The sequence below is a fragment of the Rhinopithecus bieti genome, unplaced genomic scaffold, assembly GCF_001698545.2.
Source record: "Rhinopithecus bieti isolate Rb0 unplaced genomic scaffold, ASM169854v2 scaffold_10612, whole genome shotgun sequence".
Lineage (NCBI taxonomy): Eukaryota > Metazoa > Chordata > Mammalia > Primates > Cercopithecidae > Rhinopithecus > Rhinopithecus bieti.
Window position 1 is genome coordinate 22,318 of NW_016806990.1, and position 26,929 is coordinate 49,246.

At 39.5% G+C, this 26,929-nt stretch overlaps 1 protein-coding gene across 1 annotated transcript in view; it reads right to left on the bottom strand.

Moving 5' to 3' along the window:
* Positions 1-22,834, bottom strand: part of LOC108534333 (DBH-like monooxygenase protein 1) — a 29,398-nt gene extending 6,564 nt beyond the window's left edge. Inside the window, exons 1-2 of the mRNA XM_017879642.1 lie at positions 22,765-22,834; positions 21,935-22,407 (exon numbers count right to left, since the gene is read on the bottom strand). Of these exons, the coding sequence (XP_017735131.1) occupies positions 21,935-22,407; positions 22,765-22,834 (543 nt within the window). The remainder of the gene's footprint in view (positions 1-21,934; positions 22,408-22,764) is intronic.
* Between the last annotated feature and the right edge of the window lie 4,095 nt (positions 22,835-26,929).

Sequence of the window (26,929 nt, forward strand, 5' to 3'; positions counted from 1 at the left end):
TTTTTTTTTTTTTTTTTTGAGACAGAGTTTCACTCTTGTTGACCAGTCTGGAGTGCTGGAGTGCAACGGCATGATCTCAGCTTGGCACGATCTCAGTTTACCGCAACCTCCACCTGCCGGGTTCCTAATTCTTTTTTTTTATACCAGCATTACTTTGTCACCAAAATTAAAGATACTACCAAAAAAAATGACACACCATTATTACTCATGGACCTAGATGTGTATTTCCTTAAAATAGAAATAAAATATTTCTTAGCAAATAGAAGCCAGCAACATAAAAAAAGAATAATACAGCATGATTGTGCAGAATTGTCTTAACATTAGAAAATCAATCAATACGACTTAGCACATCAAAAGTCTAAAAAAGAAAAACCATATGATGAACCCAATAAATGCAGGAAAAAAACAGTTGATAACATTCATTCACTGCAGAATGTCTCGGTAAACTAGCAATAGAAGGGCACTTCTTCAGTCCTTTAAAGGGCACCTATAAAAAACCCACAGCTAACATACTTGATGATAAAAGACTGAATTCTTCCCCCTAAGTTTAGGAACAAGTCTGGGAAACAAAGCAAGGCACATTTTCCACATGGAAAGCCCTACAGGTGATTGTCCAACTTGAACAGTTTATTTCTGTTATTCCCTGGCTCTATTTTCACCTCCCGTCCCCTAACTAAGGACTTCAAAGTTCTGTCCTTAAAATTATATTTCTGTCTTCATATTTCACCATTTGGGAATCTCATCTGCTCCAACAGTTACAAATCATTACCTTTATTCAGTATCACATATTCAAAAGTCTTTTTCACTTGGAAGTCTTATTGTCATTTCAAATGCAATAGATCCAAAATTGTATTCATATTTTACTTGTGTTCCTGAATTTCTTTAATTATACTGCCATTCTCCTAGCTATCTAAATTCAAAACTGTAGTCTTTATTTTTTTTTTCTTTTTTGAGACAGGATCTCACTCTGTCATCCAGGCTGGAGTACAGTGGTGGAAACACAGCTCACTGCAGCCTCATCCTCCTAGGTTCAATTTTATTTCTTGTAGAGATGAGTTTTCACCATGTTGCCCAGGCTGATCTCAAACTCTTGAGCTCAAGTGATCTGCCTGCCTCAGCCTCCCAAAATTCTGGGATCACAGGTGTAAGCCACCATGCCCGACCTGTAGTTTTCTATAACTTCTTTCCTGTGACTCACATCTCCACACGTAGTCCCTGCTTCTATCAAGTCTTCCTTTGAAAATGAACCTACTTTTTATTTCTATTTCATTTTGACTTCTCCTATCTCCCACAGTCTACATTTACATACTCTGTCATAGTCTTCCTTGAAAAATCACTCTCAGCATGTCACTGCATTTTATTCAACTGTATACAGTACAAAGTCTGTAATTTAGAGTCCAGGTTTCCTCACATTGAGCCTAACCTGGCTTTCCAGGTTATCTATTATCAGTCTCACCGCAGGACCTGCACTAATTGCTCCCTTCAATTACTCTGCCTTTTCCCAGCTCTTCGCTTTTGTTCACATTCTTCTTCCCTATCCCCCCCACTCTCTTCATTCAACTAAGATATACTCTTCACTAACTCCACCTACTGAATCTCTTTTTTTCTGCTAAGGCTCATGCTTCTATTTCCCCTATGAAGTTTTCCTTGATCATTCCAACCAGAAGTGATCATTCCCTCTCTGAATCCCTATTCCTCTATTTACATTCCCATGTAGCATGCAATCTATTCTAAGCATTGCCTTATCTTCTCAACCATGTGATAATTGCCTAGAATTAAAAAGTTAATCTGAGTATTTCAGTTATAAATTTGTGCCTTTAGAATACTTATTTACACTGTCAATGGAACAAAAAAAAAGGGGGGAAGAAAATTATTTTCCCATTTGCTCTTAATTATATTTACACATGGTTAAGACCGGATATGGAATGTGTTTAACCAGATGCTAGAATGAGTTTGGGTCTGCATGATCTGCCATACAGACACATCTGGCACTGAAATCTGGGAATGTTATTGTGACCTTTTAGCCACTACATGCACATGAATCTTAGGAAGCTGACACTAGTATTCAGAAAAAAGAGTTTATACATGCAACAACTATTTGAAATCCTTTTACACAAGGAGATAATCCCCTACCTATTTTAAGTGAATAAGAAAAAAGAATAGATCTAAGAGGGAGAAGTCATGTTTCAGAAGGAATTCTGATGTTAATTTACATCCTCAGTACCCAACACAGTGACTGGCATGTTGAAGATGCTCAAGAAATACATGCACATACTTTGAAAAGGAGCATCCTGCTTTTCTTTCTGTTAAATCTAAATAAGGAGATAATTTTGAAAGTAAAAGATAAAACACAAGAACCTATCATCTGATATTCACGGCTTTGTGGTAAGAAATAGTTGAACTTAATGGGACCAAAGTATTCCCCAGTAGTACCTTATTTCTTCTGTCCATATTAAGAAAATACATGGACTGTAATCAAACACAGCCTTAATGCTGTCAATATTATACAAAAGAAGTGGCATATTGGCCAAACTTAAAAGCACAATTAAATGAAGTAAAAGAAGAGAAAAAGGCAAAACAACAACAGCAACAACAACAAAAAACTGGGATCCTAAACTTCATAGCATTCAACTATTCTTGCCTGGAGGATGAAAAGCAGAAAAGAAAAGAGGGAAATAGAAGGAGAAAAAGAAAGCAAGTCACTGGAAGAACAGTCAGCAATAAAACCATCAGTCTTTAAGCAGATTTAGATTGGTTAAAGCTGAAAACAAGTGTTAAATGAATTTAAGTTTCCTGACAGTCTGACAAAAGGATAAATGTTATTCAAGTGGATAATCAATGGATATGTTATTGTGTTACTATCATCCTCTAGGAGAAATACTAGAGAATGAAACGGACACAGTAAAACATTGACCAATTAAGAGTTCGAATACGGGTAAAGTCACTTAAAAGTTGATATTCACAAAACCATACTGCATAGTACTTAGGAGATACTTAAGAAAACTTCCTAGATCATTTTCACTACATCTGATTTCACCTTTAGAATTAGAACCAAATGACATTCTCACCCACTCCTCATTTTATTTAGCGAATAGAATCAAATGCAGCCCTATTATGCCCTCATGGTAAAGGCCATTCCTCAGCTATCTTCCTACGGTGCTTTATAGTCCAGGATTTTAGAAATAAAAATAGAAATGTTGATCACTGTGCACTCTTATTATCGTGGCCCGATATCACAGTCATTATAAAAATGTAATTGTATAATACATGTATTTAACATATCATATATATGTATCATAAATATACAATATTGACAAAAGTCACTCCAATTAAGAATCATTAAAATTAGGCTTTATGTAGATAAGAAGAATGGAGAGGATTCAGAGAATCATGATTCTGTATAAATTTTGTAAGAATTTAAGAAAAAAACATGTAGCTTTTTAAAAAATGTAAATATAAAAGCTGATATACACAAGTCATTCTCACATTTATACAGTATTAATTATCTGCAAAGCGAAATATACTTGAGGTAATGTTATTCTACACAAATGGCTTTATGTGGATCTCAATCATATTCTAATTCAAATACTTTGATTTAGATCAGCTTCAATATGAATCATCACTGAGGTATGATTTTGTTTTGCGGATTATTATATTGATTATGTATTTAGCTTGTTTATACATTTTTAGATAAAAAATTACTTGTTACACCTGAAAATATGAGTTAATAATTCAATTCCAATAATAAAGCTAATTTTCAGTTGTACCATACATAGACTATTACTCCTGAAACATGTTGTCACAAGATATTTTTTCTTTTGAACACTTTGTGCTTTGCAAACCGTATGAAATATATACTTGAGGTTTTGAAATGCTGTGTAACAACAGTAACATAAATTGCCATCAGAAGCTGGTGGTAAGTTGACATCTATTATTTAGCATGATAGCATGAGTACTTGCTCTCACTTCCAAACTGAGACAACATATACCAAAAAACCTTGCTATGACCTCTTGTTTAAAAGCATAATGACACAGATGTTAAATTGATTCTCACTCATTGTCAGTCTATTTTTCTCTCAAATAAAATCTGTGACTGGTGCAGTGTTACACAGGAGGAAGTAAAAACTCTTACGGGTGTAATGAAAGATATGAATAGACCTTGGTTGAGCTTGGAAAACTGAATATAAGCACAGCTGCAGGGAGATTCTTGAGAAAAATGTTACCATCTATCATCATTTTCTTCAACAGGTGCTTGTAGTTTTTCTTTTTCTAAATCTCAAAAGCCTCACTACTTCAAACATTTGTTTATAATATTAATTTCTATGATAAGTATTATGGTGGTTTAATAATATTGATAGTATAATAATAAATATTTTGTATTAAAGGGAATCTTTGATCCTAAAATATCATCGAGCTGTATAAACAAATTATATAAACACAATCTTCAGAGTTCAATATAAGCTGATCTTAATAAGTTATTTCTTCACTAATCTTAGAAATTTAAGTGGAATGTCAAAATAGAAGGTGCTTACCTTTTAGAAACCACTTCAGATAAAGCTGAAACTGTCTGTGTCTAATAAGGGATCTGTTAAATACCTACCAAAATGCCAAAATATGAACCCTGTAGCTAGTGTTCCAATGAGAAAGACGCCCACCTGAGCAACTTGTTTGCTCTTTAAGTTGTTGTTCACCTAACAACAAACATCCTGAATTTTCTCCTATGCCAACTGTCTCATTTCAGTTGTCACGTAGGATAATGTAACACTGCTGTAATTATGGAATCATCAAAGATACAGAATAAAATCAAAATTTTGACTCTTCATTTGGAATAATATATTTCAGTGGAAAAACAATTTCAAACTACACTATCCGAATAAGATGCTATTTTGTCTTCATCCTATCCCATCACCTTAATTTTTAAAACATTTGGATGACAGCCGGGCATAGTGGCTCACACCTGTAATCCCAGCACTTTGGGAGGCCAAGGCGGGCGGATCACCTGAGGTCAGGAGTTTGAGGCCAGCCTGGCCAACAGAGTGAAACCCCATCTCTACTAAAATACAAAATTAGCTGGTCGTGGTGGTGTGCACCTATAATCCCAGCTCCTCGGTGGGGTGAGGCAGGAGAATCACTTGAACCCAGGAGGTGGAGGTTGCAATAAGCTGAGATCATGCCACTGCAGTCCAACCTAGGTGACAGAGCGAGATTCTGTTTCAAAAAANTTAATTTTTAAAACATTTGGATGACAGCCGGGCATAGTGGCTCACACCTGTAATCCCAGCACTTTGGGAGGCCAAGGCGGGCGGATCACCTGAGGTCAGGAGTTTGAGGCCAGCCTGGCCAACAGAGTGAAACCCCATCTCTACTAAAAATACAAAAATTAGCTGGTCGTGGTGGTGTGCACCTATAATCCCAGCTCCTCGGTGGGGTGAGGCAGGAGAATCACTTGAACCCAGGAGGTGGAGGTTGCAATAAGCTGAGATCATGCCACTGCAGTCCAACCTAGGTGACAGAGCGAGATTCTGTTTCAAAAAAAAAAAAAAAAAAAAAAAAAAATAAAGGGGTTTTGTCTATTTTTTGCAAGAAATAAACTTTGAAGTTAAAACTGGTTCTTTCCTTTATCCTTCCCTCCCTTTCTTCCTCTCCCTTCCTTTCTTCCTTCCTTCCTTGCTTCCTTCCTTCCTTCTTCCTTCCTTCCTCCCTCCCTCCCTTTCTTCTGTCCTTTCTTCCTTCAACCCTCCCTCCCTCCCTTTCATTCTTCCTTTCTTCCTCCTTCTCCCCTCTCCTTTCTTTCCCCAGCATATACTTTATTGAGTGACTATTCTTCAGACCTTGTGTAGGCTTGAGGATACACGACTATACAGGACAGTAGACAATGGAACTTATAGTTTAGTTGTGGGTGGGGGGTTGGGCAGACAATTTCTGAAGAAATTTAAATAATAAAATATCCAACAATGTTTAGATAAATACTTACAGAAAAATAAAACAGAGATAACAGGCGGATCAGAAGGCTATTTCAGGGTGAGTGATCAGAAAAGTCACCACTGAGGCGATGATACTTAGGCTGAGACCACAATTAGGAACCGTCCATGCAATGTATGGAGAAAGTAGTTTCCAGGAAGAGAGAGTAGCTATTGAAAAGGGCCTGGACAAGAGGTTGGGTTATCCAGTGTGATGAAGCAAATAAAAGCTAGTGGGACTGAATTACAGTGCCCAAAGAGGTCCCTGAGGTTAGCAGAGATCAGCTGAGGACCCAGACATTGTGATAACTTACATGCCATGGTAGGGAACTAAAACCAGCAAGTGGCATAATGTATATCTATATCTGTAGCTCTATATTTCTGTGGCTTCCATGTGAAGAATGAGGAGAAGAAGGAATAGGAGTGGTGGTTGGAAGACACTTAGGAGCCTGGCAGTGGTCCTGCAGGTTCAAGCTTGAGTGGTAGTATCACTGGAGAGAGGTAGGCAGGTGTTAGATTTAGTTTCGAGGAAGAGTCAATAGAACTTGAAGATGGGTTTTATATATTGGGTGAAGGAAGGAGCAGAAAGAAGGATGGCTCCTAATTTTTGACTGGAGCTAAAGCTAACAAGAAGTGCCGTTTGTGAGATGGGGAAGCCTGGGAAGGAAACAGGTTGGAGTTAAGTCAGGTCAAGTTTCAGATGCCTACCTAGAGGGAAGGCCAGGAGGCAGAGAACATGTAGACTGTTCTTAGGTCAAAGTAATGCACCACTGGGGAGGGGCTCAGGACCTCGGAAACTTCACATTCAGCTTCGCTTTTGAAGCCCTCCACCTTCTTTTGAGTATATACCAGTCAGAAAACATTCTTTTCCCTCTTTTAATTATTTTTTCAGATTTCAAAACTTATATATAACAACTATAGAGAACTCCAAATATACTGAAATTATTATTATTATTAATTATTATTTGAGACACAGTTTCACTCTATCGCCCAGGCTGAAGTTCAGTGACACGATCATGGCTCCCTGCAATCTCCGCCTCCTGAGTTCAAGCGATTCTCGTACCTCAGCCTCCCAAGTAACTGGGATTACCGGTGCCCGCCACCACGCCTGGCTAATTTTTGTATTATTAGTAGAGGCAGCGTTTCACCATGTTGGCCAGGCTGGTCTCAAACTCTGGAACTCCTGACCTCAAGTGATCTGCCTGCCTTGGCCTCCCAAAGTGCTGGGATTACAGGCATGAGCCAATGCGCCCAACAATATACTGAAATTAAAAACAGGAAAAGAGATGAAATACTCTCATAACCTTTGTAGTGATTCAATGTATGTCTATCCAGAGACCAGGCGAACTTCTTGAGGCAGGTGAAAAAACAATATAGACAGTTTTATAGTTGTTAATGGCTTCCCCTCCATTCATTTCTTGAATAACCTGAAAGCGTAAAGGCAAAGTAATTTTAGCATCACACATAAGTTGGAAGATAGGCTGAAGGAAACCTAATTCCAGCTCCCACCAAAGGAGAATTTGTCTCAAAAATGTTTCAAGAAATCATCACATAGTATTTAATACTTCCAGTGACAACGCTCATGATCTCACAACCTTACAAGGCAACCCACTCAATTTTAATATCTCTGGTTGTCAGAAATTTATTCCCTATAGTAAGCTAAATTCTTCTACTCTTTAATTATATTTATTGGGTCTTCTTTCTTCTAGGGCCTAATAAGTAGGAACTAATCCACCTTTCCTGAGCAAGACTGTCCACTACTACTCCAAAGACAATGACCATGTCTTTCTCATTGTTCTTTCTCCAGGCAAAATATTGCCAGCTGTTTTTCATTCCTCAGGTACTCAGATTTCCCAAGGTTTCAACCATCCTTGTAATTCTTTGATATGCTCCAGTTTACCCACATGTCCATTAAAAGCTGTTTCCAGAAGGAGTCCTCTGGTGTGGTCAGCCTAAGATAGGGTGCTATGTCAATATTACTTCCCTTGATATGAACAGTAGAATTTTAGGCTAATATTGCATTTATCAGTTTGGCAGCCACATTGTATTGAGCTAATACAATATGAGCTAATACTTAGAGCTTTTTCATATGAATTCCAGTTAAGTACAATTTTATACTGTGTACATGCATGGATCATTTTTTAACAGAGTTGTTTAACTTTACGTGTATTCCCAATGAATTTTTAACTTTTAGTTTCCTTTTATTATTTTAGAATATCACTATCTTTTAAGTCCTCATTATGTAATCTAATGTAGCCAGTCTATTAATAATGAGTTTGGGGCGGGGCACAGTAGCTTACGCCTGTAATTCCACCACTTGGAGAGGCCGCCGAGGCAGGTGGATCACTTGAGGTAAGAAGTTTGAGACCAGCCTGGCCAACATGGTGAAACTCCATCTCTACTAAAAATATAAAAATTAGCCAGGTTTGGTGGTGCACGCCTGTAATCCTAGCTACTCTGGAGGCTGAAGCAGGAGAATCATTTTAACCTGGGAATTGGAGGTTGCAGTGAGCCGAGATTGTGCCACTACACTCCAGCCTGGCAAAAAAGTGAAACTCCATCCAAAAAAAAAAAAAAAAAACAGAGTTTGGGGTATGGGTTTAAAATATTAATGATTACAATTAACTCAACTTTATTAGTGCATCCTCTATAAGGACATAGTGAGAAACCCTGCAAAATACCTTACTGTCACTCAGACGCACCTATATTTAATACCCTAATCTACAGGTCCAGCAAATCAAATGCAAAATAAAATGTAGTCTTGTATAATCTGTGTGTACTGAAACCATGCCGGTCTCTGGTCATTAATGATTACAAGGTGTTCACAAACCAATTACTTCAAGTTTCACTTCGAAGTTTTTTCCAAAATTACTATAATCTCTCCTACCTATACATTCAGTGCAGACCTTTTCCCTAAGTTCAAAAGCTGGAATATTTGTCTTCATCTGGTCTTTCTGACCATCCTCTCATTACGCTAAGCAATTGATTCATTACAATATCTTGTATTTATTAAATACTTTCAGTGTGTCACACACTCTACTAAGAGTTTTACATGCCTATTTCATTTAATCCTCATGAAAGCCCATGCATTAAATATGATCTCCCTTCTTCACAGAAAGAAACTGTCACTTAGGTTAAGGAGTTTGCCAAGGGCCATACAATGAATAAGTAGCAAGCAGTGCAGGGATTCACACCCAGTCTAGAAGATTTCCTGCTCTTCACTTCTCAGCAGATATTTCTTGAATACCTGCCAACCACATGGAATTATTCCTGGTACCTCTAGAAGATTTGGCAGCATTGACATAGTCATCAACTTGCAAATGTTCCTTCCATACTCTAATAAGATACTAATTATCCACCACTGCTGTTACTCTTCCTCCTCCTCCCTCTGCAACTATAGCTTGAGGGCATTGCACTGCTTATTAGTGAATTGGAGAATGAAAAGGAAAGTGAAGGGGTATCTATTTACATAACTAGAAAGACGCTGGAGAATTTTCAGAATAAAAGGGGTCCATTTTGTTACTGTTAATTCTAATAAAAGATTTTGGAGAAGAATACTTCTCTTGGCTTAAATACAAGCCTAGAATTACCTAGGACTTTCATTTACTAATGAAATGAAGTAACATTGCTTTGACACCCTGTGACCACACACAACTGTTAAATTTTAAACTCTGTGTGTGCAGTTATTAGTGTTGCTTAGAAATAGAGCAGCTGGTACCGGTTGACAAAAGGTGTGTAGGAATGGGAGAGGGTTATGAGGATGAAAGAAAGCCTCCTAGTTCAGAAAATTTTGAAACACACCTCTACCCTCAGTTCAACAATTGTTGTCTCAGTCCATAAATTATTATTATTATTATTTGGGGGACAGAGTCTTGCTCTGTTGCCCAGGCTGGAGTGCAGTGGTGCAATCACAGCTCACTACAGCCTCAAACTCCTGGCTTCAAGTGATCCTCTTGCCTCAACCTCCCGAGTAGCTGGGATTGTAAGTGTGAGTCACTGTGCCCAGCCTTCACTATATAAATTAGTGAAAATACTTACCCATTAAGCTTATCCTAGAAGAGTTTCCATGTCAGGAAAACCCAGCTTATTTTCCTATCTTAAAAAATAATCTTAAATGTGCAAGCACATGCTAGCCCTTGCTTAAAACATCAGATGGTCACTCTGAATGGCTATGTATGGGAATCTTGCTTTGTATCCCCATGTCCTATGCCTGGAATTTTCCATGCTTCTGCAGGTTGAGTTGCCTGATTCCCACCAAAGAACCTAACCACATAAGGTCAGTAGTTACTGTACTTGCCCCACACTGGAATCAAAGGAGAAACTTGAAAAATATATTAATGCCTGTGTCCACCTCCCAAGGATTGTGCTTTGACTGGTGGGGGACGGGGTTGCCTGGGCACTGGAATTATTAAAACATCTCCAAGTGATTCTAATGTGCAGATGAGCTTGAAATTTTGACATAGGAATAGAAAGTATCTTTCCCAGTTCTCATTTCTCTATTAACTCTGACTGCTCATGACTGGACTGCAGTCTGCCATAGCATGAACTCATCTTGGCCCTATCCAAAAGGATCTGGGTCTCCCAAGTACCAGGAGGCCTAGTGTCTACCTGGTTACATCTATCATGAGTTTCTTTTTATAAGTGAGATTTCAATGTGTAAACTTCATAGGGAAAAAAAGGCAGAAATTTAGTTTTTCCTAAGAAATTTGAGATTTCAAAGTTTTAGTTTAAAATTGCATGAAAGATGGAAATCTTCCCCAGATATACATTTTTTGTTGATCTATCTTCTCAAAGGCCTTTAGCTCTCTAATATTATTGAAGATGAGAAAGAATATAGAACATAAGAGAAATACATCCACGCCTAGTACTAAGAAAGAAACTTCTATAAAATCACCAAGTCTCTAGATCAAAGCTTGAAAGACTCTAGTTGAGCTTACTAAACATCTGTGTAACAATCCCACAGAAATAGAAAAGAGAGCTCATGCGGTTCAGACACATTTGAAAAAACATTAATTATATTTTTCTCAGGTAGGTAGCTTCCTGTATTCAAGGTCTACTGAGTTCTTTGATGCCCATGCCAGATAATCTTCTTCATAGTACATAATGCTTTGAATTGTACACACTATGGTTAACGTTGAAAGACAATCTTCAAAACTTGGGACACTTGTTTTCTTTCATGTTTTGAGTATCAGCACCCTAATCTCAAATAGCCACACAGACACACTGCTTATCACGTCACTCCATTTTAATTATCTGCACAGCACTTAGCACTTTCTGATGTTTCTCTTGCTTATTTATTTGTTTACTGCTGCCACCCCCCCACCACAATATGGGCTCCTTGATACCAATGGTTTTATCTCATTCAATATCATGTCCCCAGCATCTAGAAGTGTTCAATAAATATTCAGTAAATGAACATTCCAACATTCTGAGTATCTTCCTGAAACAGTCATACGATAGCCACAGACGATTTCCATGCTGTGTGACGTGGAGCCCCAGGTTTATACACCTACGAAATGAGAGTAATAGGATATTGACCTCACAGGACTATCATGAGAATTGCATGAGGACACACTATAAGGACTTATCACAAGGTATGGCATATGATGAATGAAATCATAAACATCACATTATGGAAATGTGTAAGTGTGCCATTTATAGTGGAATAAAAGCATTAAGAGAAATGCCATGATTTCATTTTATGAATTTGTTTAAAATGTATCTGATTATACATGTTCTTTCACTATTTAGGAGGAAAATTAACATATGTTTTTATGTAAGTTACAGTTTGCTTTCAGGAGAAGACCACCAAATTGGGCCTCAGAGGAATAAATCCAGGCTGCTGATCTGTATGGCCCTAGTAAGCCATTTAACAGTTACCTAAGGTTTGGTTTTCTCACCTGAAACATTGAGGGGAGAGGCAAGGAACAGTAGGAGGTTTGAGGGCAATCTACCAAAGTATGAGCTCTTAAGAGGCAGCAAGTAAATACACAAAACATCAATATTTAGCTCATAAAAGCAGGAATGGTGTCAAGATTTTCTCACAATGTTTGGCTAAATTAGATAAATAAGACAGACCTTCATAATAAATTAAATGTGATCCATACATTACTCGTATGATATTCAGATATATAATCCCTAGCTTACAGTTAATAAAAATTATCCATTTGAAATTATTTTGCAGACATTTTGTGTGTATGATATATGGTGTCCTTATGAACAGCTTTTTTCCCTACTGAAATTTAACAAGTTAAAAGAAATAGATTTAGAAGAAGCTTCCTGGAGAAATGTTTTTCCTGTTTAAAAGTTATTTACCAGTTGTTTTTTTAAGTTACAATGAAAAGCATTATGAGTCATCCATATGCAGTTGTTTTTATTATATATGGATCAAATACTTCCAGAAACATGACAATGTGTAATAAATTCATCCCTTTCACCAGTAACTTTATTTTAATAGAGCTCTATTACAAATGAAAAATCAATAAACTACCATTCAGTTTCTTTGAAGTAGACTCTTGCCTCTCCTTCCAACACTCCAGAAATATGCCATCGGTTGCCTAAAGCCTTGAACTTTGTTTGTCAATTCAGGTGCATTGTTTCCTTGGTGGTTAGGTCTGCCTGTTTCCTCGGGCTAATTATGAAATCATCTGCTCTGCCAGTGAGAAGCATACAGCTGAAGAGCATCATCCTGTGTTCCAGCATTACTCTGGAGCATGTGTCCTTATTACTAATGCACAAAGCATGACGCTTGGAGAGGTCCCTTCGTTGTCTGGAAATCGGGGGCCATAATCCGAAGACTTATAAATATCTCTTAACAAAGCACCAGCTGAGCTGCGTCAGGGTTGCACACTCTCTTCATCTGTCCCTTACAGCCTTTCAATTTGCTTTCCAAACATTTCTTTGTTGCCGTTGGCTGGGGTGTGCTTAAAAGAAGCACATCATTAACCACAAAGAATGCTGGCTGTTTTCTGTGATTTCAAATCAGTTCCAAGCACTTCCTCAGCAAGTGGCCCAGCAGCAATTACCCTGCTGCTGAAGATACTTCGCATCACAGAAGGCCTCAGTTTTTGAGACAAGCAAGCAAGGTTGTAAGAAATGGTAACATATGTTTCAGCCTCCATTCACCGGCACTTTATACCCTCATAAGAAGGGTGAATCAATTTTTGTGCAAATTCAACAGGCATATTCAACAACGTAGCTCTCTTCTCTAATTCACACAAACTCAGCATTCATCAGCTGCATTACTTGCCTCAAATGGGCACTCACAGTTGCTAAATGATTCGGGTGGGGGTAGAGTTGCTCTGTGTCAAAAAGGGGCAAACAACAAGGAAAGGACATGAATCCTTCAGGGCAATGAGAGTTGAGCTGATTCACTAAGACAAAATAGTGAGGTTCTGAAAAGCCAGTGCAAAAGGAGATGGCTTCCCATCTCACCCCGGCACTTCTGTGAAAGACGGTATAGAAACTGACCTTGGCAGCATTCAAGGGAAACGTTTCCACAAGCATGAGCTGCTCCAGAACAACTTATCCAATAGATTATGCTGAGATAGGCTTCACTTTACAACCACATTTCTCTCTTTCTTTCCCATTTTGATCATACCTGTTAATATCCTCTTTGCAGAAATATCTCCAGAAGGAGTCAGAAAGATTAAAATGGGCAGTGCAAATTTCCATATGCCAGGTCCCTGGATATAGTTTTAAAGGGCCTGTGGCCTTAAGTAAAATCTGATTTCTTAACTCCACAAGTCCGCAGGTAAATGTCACACTGCCCTCTGGAGGTAGTCTCATTGGATCTAACCCTGAATTAGTGATTGCCAACTACTGAAAAATATATGGCTGCTGAATTTCAAAAGTCTTCTTCTAGGATGGAGAGGGTATGGAATAGTAGGACAGTTGAAAAATTATCAACTGCTTCCAACTCCTTGTGAGTGGAGTGTGTGTGTGTGTGTGTGTGTGTGTGTGTCAGAGAGAGAAGGGGGTGGGAAAGGAAAGGAGAATAAGTGAAGACTGCCTCCAATTTCAGTAGCGCCAAGATAGAATGGATGCCTGTAGACAGGTACTAAAAAGTGGTAGTAGGGAAGCTTCAAGATGGCTGACTAAATGCATCCGGTACTCACCTTTTCCAGGGAGATGAGCTAAAATAGCAATTAGATAATCACATTTTGAATAGATCATCTGAGACAGAATACTGGAATTCAACAGAGAAGTGATGGGAAGCACTGAAAACAAGGAAGAAGAAGGAAGCAAGGAAGCCAGCTTGGCTGGGATCAGCTGGGAGCCTGGAGAGGCTCCTTAATGTGAGGAAAGGGTAAGTGAGAGACACCAAGTGGTCCACATTCCTGCCACAGAATTCTACAATGCTAGCCACAGGAGAGCCCCTGGACTCTCATGGGCCCTACGACTCACAGAGAACTGCCTGAAGATCACACGATGGCATTGCTCTAGAGAGGGAGTTCATGCTGAGTCCTACAAACTCCCAAGTCCTAAGCAGCTGCAGCACAGTGCCATTATGAAAGCCCTGCCCCAGACACAATGTGTCCTGCCTGGGGGCCCAAGAGACCCTGCACCTCCATATCCCTGGAGCCCAACTGACACTCATCACTCACAGACACCACTGTTGGGCTGAGGCAGGAACCACTGGAAGTGACCTTGCCACCCCAACAAAAAGGCAGCTGTACATTTTCATGTGCCATCTGCAGGACTGAGGACCAGCTCGCCCAGTTCATCATGGACATCACCAAACCAGCACTGACGATGTGGGTTCCAGAAAGTTGTCCCACCACAGCTACTGCCATTGCCACAGCATACCTGCTACCCAGGAGCATGATAACCTGCCCACCCTCCTGACCCACCCTGATATTCCCAACACCTAGAGAGGCTAATGCTCAACCCACTGCTGCCACCACTGAGGCCCAAAGACTGGCCCACCTAATGTCCTAGTTCCCAGCAAAACTTCACCACAACCTCCACTAATAATCACACCCTAAACCACTGAGGAAATCACAGACACCACTGACACTGTTTACAGCTGGAAAAATTACACAGAGACTATACAACCACCCACACCTAGAGTCAAGGCCAAAGTGCCCTACCCAGCCAACACCATAGATAAATCTTTAAAAAATGTCATCCCCTATGAAAGCAAATTCAAAAAATTGGAGCGACCGTTATATCAGATGCACAAATGATAAATGTAAGGACACAAGAAACATGAAAAAATAAGGAAATATGATATCTCCAAAGGCACACTATAATTATCCAGCAACAGATTCTCATCAAAAAGAAATTTAAGAAATACTCCCCAAAAAAGAATTCAAAATATTGATTTTAAAGAAGCTCAGTGAGACACAACAGAATACTGAAAAATAATGCAAAGAAACCAGAAAACCAATTCAGTAAATAAATGAGAAATTTACCAAAGAGGTAGATGTCATAAAAAAAGAACCAACAAATTCTACAATGGAAGAATTCATTGAATTAAATACAAAACACATTCTAAAGCTTCAACAATAGATTAGATGAAGCAAAAGAAAGAATCTCAGAACTTGAAGACAGGTATTTTGAAATAACTCAGACAAAAATAAATAAAAAGGATAAAAAAAGAAGGAGCAAAGCCTGTGTCATCGTATGTGACCATATGTGTCCATCATTTATGACATCATAAAGTGACCAAGTATTTGAATTTAGGATCTGAGAAGGTGAAGAGAAAATGAAGGAGTTAGAAAACCTATTTAACAAAACAATAGATAAAAACTTTCCAAGTCTTGCAAAAAACTTTAGACATCCAGAAACAAGAGGCTCAAAGGTCTCCAAATAGATGCAATTCAAAAAGTTCTTCTTCCAGCACATTATAGTCAAAATATCAGAAGTCAAAAACACAGAGAAAACTCAAAAAAGCAAGAGAAAAGCATCAAGTCATTTATAAAGCTATCCCTATCAGACTAGACTAATAGCAGAAACCTTATAGACTAGGAAATAAAGGGCTGATATATTCAAGATGTTGAAAAGAAAAAAAAAAAAAAAAAAACAACTGCCAGCCAAGTATACCATACCCAGAAAAGTTATTCTTCATAAAATGAAAGAGAAATGAAGTCTTTCCCAGACAAGCTAAAGCTGAGGGAGTTTATCACCACTAGACCAGATCTACAAGAAATGCCAAGGGAGTCCTACACCCAAAAGTGAAAGAACAATATCTAATATCATTAAAACACATGAAATATAAAAACTACTAGAGCAAACATACAAAGAAGGAAAAGACTAGAATGTTACCACTATAGAAAAATCACAAAACCACAATAATGAAAAATAAGCGAGTAAGAAAGGAACAGAAGATACACAAAACAACTAGAAATCAATTAATAAAATACGAGGAATAAGCTCTCACATATCAATAATAATCCGGAATGTGAACAAATTAAAACTTTCACTTAAAAATACAGACTGGCTGAATGGATTAAAAATCATGACCTGACTATACACTGCTTTCCATACTCATCTCACCTGTAAAGCCACATACTAACTGAAATTAAAGGATGGAAAAAGAACTTCCATGCAAACAAAAATCAAAAGTGAGCAAGAGTGGCTATGCTCATATCAGGTAAAACATACCTTAAGTAAAAAACACTAAAAAGTGACAAAGAAAGTCATCATGTAATGATAAAGGGATCAACTCAGCAAGAGCTGCATGCATATTTAGAAATACAACAATTCTAAATATATATGCACTCAACACCAAAACATCCAGATCTATAAAGCAATTATTATTAGATCTAAAGGAAGTGATAGACTCCAATACAGTAATAGTTAGGAACTTTAAGAGCCCACTCTCAGCATTAGACAGGTCATCTAAACAGAAAATTAACAAAGAAACATTGGATTTACATTGCACATTAGACTAAATGGACCTAACAGACATTTACAGAACATTTCATCCAACAGCTACAGAATATACATTCCTCTCATCAGCACATGCAACATTCCTTAGGACAGCCCATATGTTAGGACACAAAACAAGTCTCAATAAATTTTAAAAAGTCAAAATCATATCAAGTATCTTCTCAGACTACAATGAAATAAAACGGGGAACCAATAACAAGAGGAACTTTGGAAACTGTGCAAATACATGAAAATTAAACAACATACTACTGAATGACCATTGGGTCAAGAAAGAAATTAAAGAGGAAATCAAAAAAATTCTTAAAACAAATAAAATGGAAACATAACATATCAAAACCTATAGGGTGCAGTAAAAGCAGTGCTAAGAGGAAAGTTTATAGTAACAAACACTCACATCAACAAGTAGAAAGATTTCAAATAAACAATCTAATAATTCACCTAAAAAAACTAGAAGAACAAGAAAAATCACACCCAAAATTAGTAGGAGAAAATAAATAATAAAGATCAGAGCAAAACTAAACAAAACAGAGACAAAAACATACAAAGGATCAACAAGTTTGTTAAAAGATTAACCAACTTGATAACTTGCTAGAATAACCAAGAAAAAAAGAAAGAATACCCAAATCAAATCAAAAATGAAAAAATAGACAAGTATAACTGATACCAAAGAAATGCAACAGATTATCAGGGACTATTATGAACAACTATACACTCACAAACTAGAAAACCTAGAGGAAACAGATAAATTCCTTGACTCCCATACAACCTACCAAGACTGAATCAAGAAGAACTAAAAAACCTGAATAGACCAATGATGAGTAATGAGATTGAATCAGTAATAAAAAGTCTCTCCCAACATCGAAAGTCCAAGACTTGGGGCTTCACTGCTGATTTCCCATGTGACTGTCTTCCAACGTGATGTTCAGATAGAGTCTACATCCCCTCTTGAATCTAGTGGGCTTGTGACCACAGCGAAAGACGAAGTCATAGAAGGCTATACAGTTTCCACCTGGCCTCTTGGTTCCCACTTGGGACCTGCCACTATGCTGTGACAAAGTCAAGCAGCCACACAGAGAGGCTATGATCCTACCACAGCATCAGGCAAGGTCCCTGCCCAGAGCCAACATCAACTGCCAGCCATAACTTCAAGGAAACAAGGCTTCATATTCTTCCAACCACCCACCTTGGAGTTGTCCCCACCAAATTTCGGACTTGTGAGCAAAAGAAATTTGTCATTGTGTTAAGCTACTCTGTATGGAGATGGTTTGTTACACAAGAACAGACAGCCAAAACAATGGGCAAGGCCCCCAATACTGTACCCATTTCCTGGCACAGAATAGAACTGGCCTAAAAAGAAATGGGATTCGCCTCTCTGCCTTTCATGAATTTTCATTACTTGGGTTGATTCTTTACTAATATTAGACTTTCTCTCGGAGTCCCAGATTAGGCTGTCTATGAGATATATCCCAGCTGAAATTGTGTGTGTGTGTGTGTGTGCACGTACACTATATGATGGTTGAATTGCTGCCAGTATTTAGTAATTAGAAGATTTTTATATAAACACACACAGAGAGAGAGAGAGAGAGAAAGAAAGAGTAGAGAGAATCTAAATTTTTGTCTTCTCTCAAAAAAAAGAACAAACAGAAGATCTGGCAATACTGGATTTACATTCCCTTTTAACAGTAATTCTCTCACAAAACCCCCGGTTCCCTCGGTGCCATCTCCTCTCGGTTGCATTACATCCTGCCTGTTCCATTCAAGCTCTCATCACTCTTTTCTTTTTCTCATTTTTTAATTTGTATCAATGCATGGCTTACAAGTACAGAGTCTTTACACACGGAGATTGCATAGTGGTGAAGTCAGGGCTTTTAGTGTATCCATAACCCAAATAACATACATTGTACCAAATAGTAATTTCTATTCCTCCACATCTTCCCACTCCTTCACGCTTTTGAGTCTCTATTGTCTATCATTCCACACTCCACATCCTTGTGTACACATTATTTATCTCCCACTTATAAGCAAGAACATGCATCTAGCTTGTTTCACTTAAGATAATGGCCCCCAGTCACTCTTAGATTTATTTCCTGACATCTATAGACAATTGGGCCTGTGACCTCTATTAAGACAATGATTCTCTACCTGATTGATAAAAATTTACACTTACATAGTTCTCAAGGAGTTAACACCCTTTTGAAAAGAAGAGTTTAATATAATTAGAAAATAAAAGTCAGAATAATTTTTAAAAACTAAAGTTTTAGTTTAAAATTAAATTTAAAAGGATAAAATAAAATATATGTAAAAAAGTCACATGATGAGGTGACTAGGATAGCAACTTACGTTGTTATCATACACCCTGATGTAAATGTCCAGCTCTTAGTGGCTGCTGTGCATATATTGATGCCCCAGAAGCCAGTGTTTTTTGTGTCATTTTTCTATATAAATGTTGTTCTCACTGGGAGCAAAATTGCATAAAACATAAAGTCTACAGTAGAATCAAATATGCTACATTTAAGAATCCTATTTATGGCCAGGCACGGTGGCTCACACCTGTAATCCCAGCACTTTGCAAGGCCGAGGCGGGTGGATCACCTGAGGTCAAGAGTTTGAGACCAGCCTGGCCAACATGGTGAAACCCCGTCTCTACTAAAATACAAAAATTAGCCTGGCGTGGTGGCGGACGCCTGTAATCCCAGCTACTTGGGTGGCTGAGGCACGAGAATTGCTTGAACCTGGGAGGTGGAGGTTGCAGTGAGCCGAGATCGCACCACTGCACTCCAGACCGGGTGTGCAACAGAGCGAGACTCCGTCTCAAAAAAAAAAAAAAGAGAGAGAGAGAGAGAGAATCCTATTCACTTTTTGGTATAGTTGCTGAAAATACCCTTCTCACACTAGTGTATGAAGAATCTTAAATAGTTTCTAGAGAGGAGATTGAATTTCAAGCATTGGAGAATGGAATCATTCTGCCTGAATAATAAAACTGAAATTGATACATTTATTTCATTTATAGTATTTGGTGTATTTCATCTTATTAAACAGATTTTAAGTAAACTGCCTTTCCATTCAATCGAATAGCATAATTTTAATGCATTTTATATGTCCTAAAATGAGTAGAATGTTTAGGGAAATGGAATGGTAAAATATGTCAGTCAAATAAGAAAATGATCATCCTTTACATGTAAAACAATGTTATTTCCTTAGTAATAAAATGGAGGTGAAATCCTATTTATTGCTCATTAAATGTATTGAGAATGCAGCCAGTCATAATTTATCTCATAGTGATGTGTATTCACTAATTACTTTAAGAAAATGTCTATGTTTGAAAATCAATCTAAAGAGTACTTAACTAAGTCCTATGCAATTTTTATGAAGAACCACCAACAGGGTGAAAACACTGAGTTTAACCAAGTTCATCTTTGTAGTGGGCCTATTATGGCACGTTGAATCAGAATTCTACCCGCGACCTTTCATTTGACATACAATTGGGTGGGCTTTCTAGAAATGCTACTCTTTGGGGGAAAATAATACGGAGTTAATGTTCAAAGTGTGTCCCATTTTATAATATTAGTATAATAAGAGTTACGCTCCCTTTTGTAGAATATGCAAGGAGAGTTAAGGGGCATACTATACTCCTCGCCCTAAACAAACAGTAAAAATTTCTTTTTTAAGAAAATGTTAAATAGGTATTTATATAAGGTATTGTCTACTTTATATCACAGGAGAGTAAGTCATTCCCCTAGTGAGGCCTGCGTTTGTGGTCAAATACTTGGTTCATAAAGTTAATGTCTGAGATGCTGCAGGAGGAGAATATTTATACATCAATGACTTCAGCAGAATGCAATCCTCATAAAACTTTATTTTATTGGAGTTGTAAAGTTACTTATTTGGGGGAAGAAACGATTAATTTATGAAAAAATAGACAATAGAGTGGTTTTGAACTTTTTACTTTTGTCACTTTATTTCCTGCCAGAGTTAACAGCTCAGTGCCAGAATCAGAGTTCAAATTTGATGGTATATCTCAGTCGAAAAGGTGTGGAAATCTAACTGAGAACTTGGGGATAAAATTACTAAGAAGTGCATTCTAGATCCACCGAGAACACTGATTTAAATACTATTATAAAGCCTTAATGCAATGCCAGAACAATTCGGAGTTTTCATCTGGATCAAGAGACTTTTAGCAAAGCGCAATATGTTCGGATGAATTTTTATGAGTAACAAAGGGTGTACATTCACCGTCGTCCAAACATTGGTCACGATCAAACAAGGATGTCCAGGAAACCTAACCACCTAATCATTCTGGTCATCTCACAATCTTCTTCTTCCTTTTTTTTTTTTTTTTTTTTTTTTATTCAATAAGGCACCAATGAACAGGCAAGGTGGTTACTTAGGCTCCTTCAAAGCAATCAGCAGCGGTCAAATTGACTTTGTTGGTTATTAAACTAAGCCAAAGTTTTGCCACTTCATAGGCTATTTTGCCTGGGGACCTTCGATTTTGGTCTCTAAATGTGGTTTCCTGAACAGATCTCGGAATAGTAAAGTCCCTAAGCGATTCTTAGGGACCCTTCGTTCTTCTAGAGAATGGTGTAGCTGACATCAGCCCCGCGCCTGGGGGCTCCAAAATAGCCACAATTTGGAAAGTTCTGAGATTTCTACTCCTAGACAGCAAGTCCGCGAGTGCTAAAGCGCTCTGTCCCCTCCCTCCTCTGAGAGCTGTCCCGGTAGGTCCCCAAAGCCAAAGCCTAGGTCACTCTCCCTTCCCATCAGGGATGAAGGGGGGTGTGTTGCAGGTGTGTAGACTGGGGGCGGGGGGCCTCTATTAAGTGGGGTGCACAGGAAAGTGTTCAAAGAAGGAAACCTGCCTGGGGTCACCCGGGCTCGGTTCCCCTACCGCGCGCCTTTTTGGGGTCCGGGAGCGCAGGCGCTGCCCGCGGAGGTGAGAGTGAGCGTGTCTCGGGGCGCCGGGCTGCGCCGGGTGAGAGGGAGCTGCGGGTCCCGGGGACGCTCCGCACCTGCGCCCTCGCTGGGGTCCGGACGGGACCGGGCTCCGCCGGGGGAGCTCCGGGAGGAGACGCGCTTACCTGGAGGTAGGGCCGCCCGTGGGCCACCCCGCCCACGACGATGTCGGCGGACGCCATGGCCCCGGTGGGCGAGAAGCCGAAGCCCACGTAGCCTGCAGTGCGCACCTGGAGGCGGAAGGCGATCTGGCTGCCCCTCTGGCTCCAGTCCAGCCAATACTTGCCCTCCGAGTCCAGGAGGGTCCGGTGCGGGTAGGTCCGGCCCGAGACCCCCGCCGTCACCCGGGGAGCAACCCCACAGCAGGAGCAGCGGCCAGCAACACATCCTCGGGCGCCTCCTGCCCGCCGGTACGGGTCTCCAGCCGCTGGGGAGTGAGGAGCAGAACGAGGAGCGGCGGCGGCGAGCGGGAGCCCAGGGACCGCCCCTCGGGCCGGCCGCGCGCCCGCCCGGGAGGGGCAGGACCCGCTCTCCCCGCCCCAGGCGGCCTGCAGGGAGCGCCCCGTCCCGTCCCGTTCCGTCCCGTCGGGTCCGCGCCCTGCCAACTCTCACCCTGTCCGGCCCTTCCAGCGGATCCACCTGCGGCCCCGACCCCTGACTTGGTCCCCGAAGTCGGGGTTCGGTGGGAAGGAAAGCGAGGGGCTTACCGGAAAGAAAGGGAGGAGGAGGCAGACGCCGAGAGAGGAGAAAAGGGGGCCAGAGGCAGAAGGAAAAGGAGGAGGGCGAGATAATCCTAGAGCGGGAAGAGCGTGGGCTCTGCGGGACGTGGGGGAGAGGTTCCCGGGGAAAGAATGGACATTGACGACAGAAAGCAACTTTAGCCTGGAGGGGAGGAATTGAGTGAGCAAAGGGGGTGTCTGGGGTGCGATGGACACAAAGCCCCGTCCAGGGTAACCTTCACGTTTCTGTATCCGTTGCTGTCGACTTTCCAGAGCCTTTGTTCCCAGTGACGTCCCTACTTCCATGGAGGGACACAGTTCACCTTCCCCCACCCCGCTTCCAGCATTTCTTTCACCCTCCCGCCCTGCGGGGCCCCAGAGCTTGCTCCTCACAGCAGGAGTTGGAGCCCTGATGCTTGCCTTCACCTAGATTTTGTTTGGTTTGGTTTGGCGTTGATGGGACAAAGTCAGCCAAACTACTTTACCATCAGCAGAGAAGGTAAGGGGTGAATCGTCATTTGAGAGTTATATTTTAATTAAACATTCTCTTTTCTTGCTATTCCAAGTTCTGACCATAACCATGTTTATCAAAATTTGTTTTGTTTTGGTTTGCCTCTACCTTTGACCACTCCTGTCTTCAGAATGCTAAATACAATATGGCCACTAAACTTCACCTTGCTTATTTATTCCTTTATTTATAATCTACCAAGTTTCCAAAGAAGTTCCAAAGTTTGTATCTATAAAAATACAAACAATGCAAAATAGAAAAACAAATAAGAAAGAATACCAGATGAGAAATATGGGTAAGAAGAGCAGGCGCCACGCTAGCCACCTCCACTCCTCATTCTCTCTCCTCACCTCGTATTTCAGCCTGTTTTTCCCTCTACCTATCTTTTCCCAAAACTTTTCCAAAGTTACCGTCTTGCATCTAATCTATATTCTTCTAAAGATACAGGAATATTTAACCATGTCTGGAAGGTGACTTCTAGGTGGATCTGCTTACCAAAGTGCTCAGGGACTTGCCTGGGAAGGGACTTTTCCCAAGGAGAGATTGGATCAAGGTCCGCAGGGCTGACCAATGGCAATAGGCCAGCATCAGAGAAGAGTGATGTTGGAACCTCAAAATAAAATGAGAAATAAAAGAGCCTGCAAAGCCTTACAAGAACTGGGCATGGAGACTGTGAAATATAAATAGCTGGTGCCTCACCTCCACCAGGACCCACTGGGCAACTGTCAAGGGCAGTAACAGCCATACAGCAATGTAAGGGTGGCAACCTCAGAATTGGGTTTCTACAAGCACCACACCAGGGACTTGACTTCAGCCATGAAGAAAGGAAGGAGGATATGGAGAGAAAGAGGAACAAAACAGGGGGAATGGAGTCCCAGAGGAGTGGCTCATGGCACCGAGTGGGACACACTCACTATCCTCTCACTATCCTGGGCAGGGATTTCAGGGAAGTTAAATTACTGCAGAGTGATTAAAGGCAAACTTTCTGTTTTGTGACCCTACTTTTATTCCTAGCTTAGAGGAACCTGGAACAAGCACATTGCTACATCTGCTTCCTAGGGTTCATTATATAAACCCCAAATTCACATCTATTAGGACATTTTGTCTCCTTATTAAAACAAAAAGAGGTCATGCCTTCCAGAATTCTTCCCGCATGAACTGTTTTAACTTTGCCTTCCATCACTCCCATCTCACTCACCCATTGGCCTCTAGATCACGTGAAAACTCCCTCTGGAATCCTCAATGGACAGCCGTGCTATTTTGCTTCACTGTACCTATTCGGATTGCTTGGTCTGCAGGGTTTGTCACTTCTCCCCTCCTTCCTTTGAAGTATGTTCTTGTCCTCCTTCTCACACTTCACTGTAAGATAGCATCCTATCTGTGGATACTATCCATGGTAGTCCCTATGGAATGTTCTGCCAGACCCCTTATGGCACCCCTGACACTTCAATGTACTTTTTGTCTATAAAACAATGTACTTGTTTTCCTCCAGTAGCCTTTTTAGGTCAGGAACCACATCTGGTTTCTCATTGCCTAGAATGTGGACATCATGCAACAGGTGCTTAATGAATACTTGTAGGAAGAGTGAACAGATGCATGCCCAGATCCTCCTGTAAGCATCCTCGTAACAAAGTTGTCCTGTGGGGGAAAGCTTGGCCCCAGATGTAATTGAGTTTTCTGCTCTGCATTGGTATTGAGGGAAAAATAGAAAAGACCACACATGAATATACAAAAGGGAAAGTTTTAAATTGTTTTCATGTATTATTTTCATTGAGTGTGAAGTTATTGTCTTTTGTTGTAACTGGCATTACATCCGAAACACCCTGAGCACTCAAGAAACATTAAAACTAATATAACCATTTTGAGATCAAGTCAGCAAACAGAACATTAGCATAATTCATACTCAAAACATCCACTCTGCTTTGGCTTGAATCACCCCAGTAATTTGAGACAGAATAGAAAATTTTATCTATGCGTGCTTTGTACATTGCTTGAGTTCTCTGGATTAAAACCAACTCTACACTTCAGTTGCATAGAGGACTCAGTTTTCTGACTCTGGAAATCAATTACTGCATTGCTGCTTGTCTTAAATTTGTAAAGAAGGTGGGAAGAAAGCATAGGTCTGTTAAAAACTTAGGGAATATGGCAGACAGGAGAATGAAATTAATGGTAAGGGGTTTCAAAATTAGTTTTAAAACTATTGTTTTGTGAAAACTGAAACTTGCTGGTTATTTAAAGAAAAAAAACAGGAAATGCAGAAAAGTGTGAATAACAAAGTAAACTTAAAAATTCACCTGAAATTCCACCATCCAAAAATAACGCTTGTATACATTCCAGGAACATCATTCCAGAACCCAGTTCCATTAAAAGATTGGAGGAGCAGTCTGTTGGGCAAGCATTTGCAGAGAAACAGGTGAATTAGTTTTGTAAGACTCTACTTGAAATAAACAGAGCGACATTAAACATATTAGTTACAAGCACATTTTTTAGGCTTCTTCTCTCCACATATATCCTTTGGATACATGAATAGACAAAAGAAATCAAACAGACAAAACTAGCTATTCAGTGAGGTCTTATTCAGAACATTCAACGAAATTAGTCATTCCTAAAATGAATCATTTTCTCACACTTTTCAATCAAGGATTTGAAATGTTATATTTATTTTAACTCCTCACTTTGATACCTAGCTTAATATCTGCCAGTGTGACTGCCCCCATGCTGAGTTTCCTTACCTCCAAACCCTCTGTTGCTAAGGTTTATTTATGTTTCTACATTAGTCAACTGCAAGGGGTTAGGGGAAGGAGTGAGGAAAAAGAGAAAACCCAAGGGACAAGTATAAGCCAATGCAGTCTCCCTATATGAGCTAAGATGGTCTCAAATAAGTATTTCTTCTTGAGAGTATCATAATTTGCCTGTCTACTTGTACCTAAGGTTCAACAATAACACTAAATATTTATAAAGTTCCTGTCTTCTAGGGAGCTCAAAGGAAAATATTTATGTAAGTGATCTCAGCAGTTCTCCAAAATAGGGAAGCTGAAGCATTTTCTCACATTAGTCTATAAACTAAGTCACTTGTGTGGATAGGTGACTGGTTCAAGTTCATACTATGAGTCAGTGGCAGAAAAGCCAAAAATAGAACAACGGTGTTTTGAGTTTTTTTTAACTACATACTTCCTCCAGTTCTCACCTCATCTCCAATAAAAAAAATAAATAAATAAAACTATTAGGTAATCATCATGAAACATTCTTTCAGCAGGGATGATTTTTTTTACATGAGCAAGATACTATGATCTACTATTAGCTCAATGTTATATATTCATTTTCATAGCAGATGATACTGATGATAGTCATGTGGATGGAGAAGGTGAGGATATAGTGCATTTACTCATATTATCAGGAAATTGTGACTTGCTTAACCGAATTCCTGAGGTTTCTTTGAAATTGAGTGCCAGTTGGCACTGAAAATCGCTCTTAGGTTCTTCCTTATGAAAATCACAGCAAGCAAACCACTTTCTCTGGACAAATCCTACACTTCAGTATTATCTATAAACTATGCTCTCAAATAAAACTAACTAAAAAGTCTGTGAAAAAAAGGAATGTGCTTTTTTTTTTTTTTTTTATCACTAGTGACCATCTGTTATAATTTCCCTTTATAGGGAACCATAATGTGTGTCAAAAATATGGTAGGGAAGAAATAGATTTACTAAATACTCAGTCTATATTAATGTAAAGCCATGTTTAAAACATTGTTTAGGGGATTTATGAGAGTAATGGATGCTGAAATTATACTCATCAGAGTGGTCTGTGGCACAAAATAAATATCAGTGCCCTCACACTTTGGCAAATCGCCCTTGTAAGAGGGCAAGCCAACCGAACTTGCCAGTGATTATAGT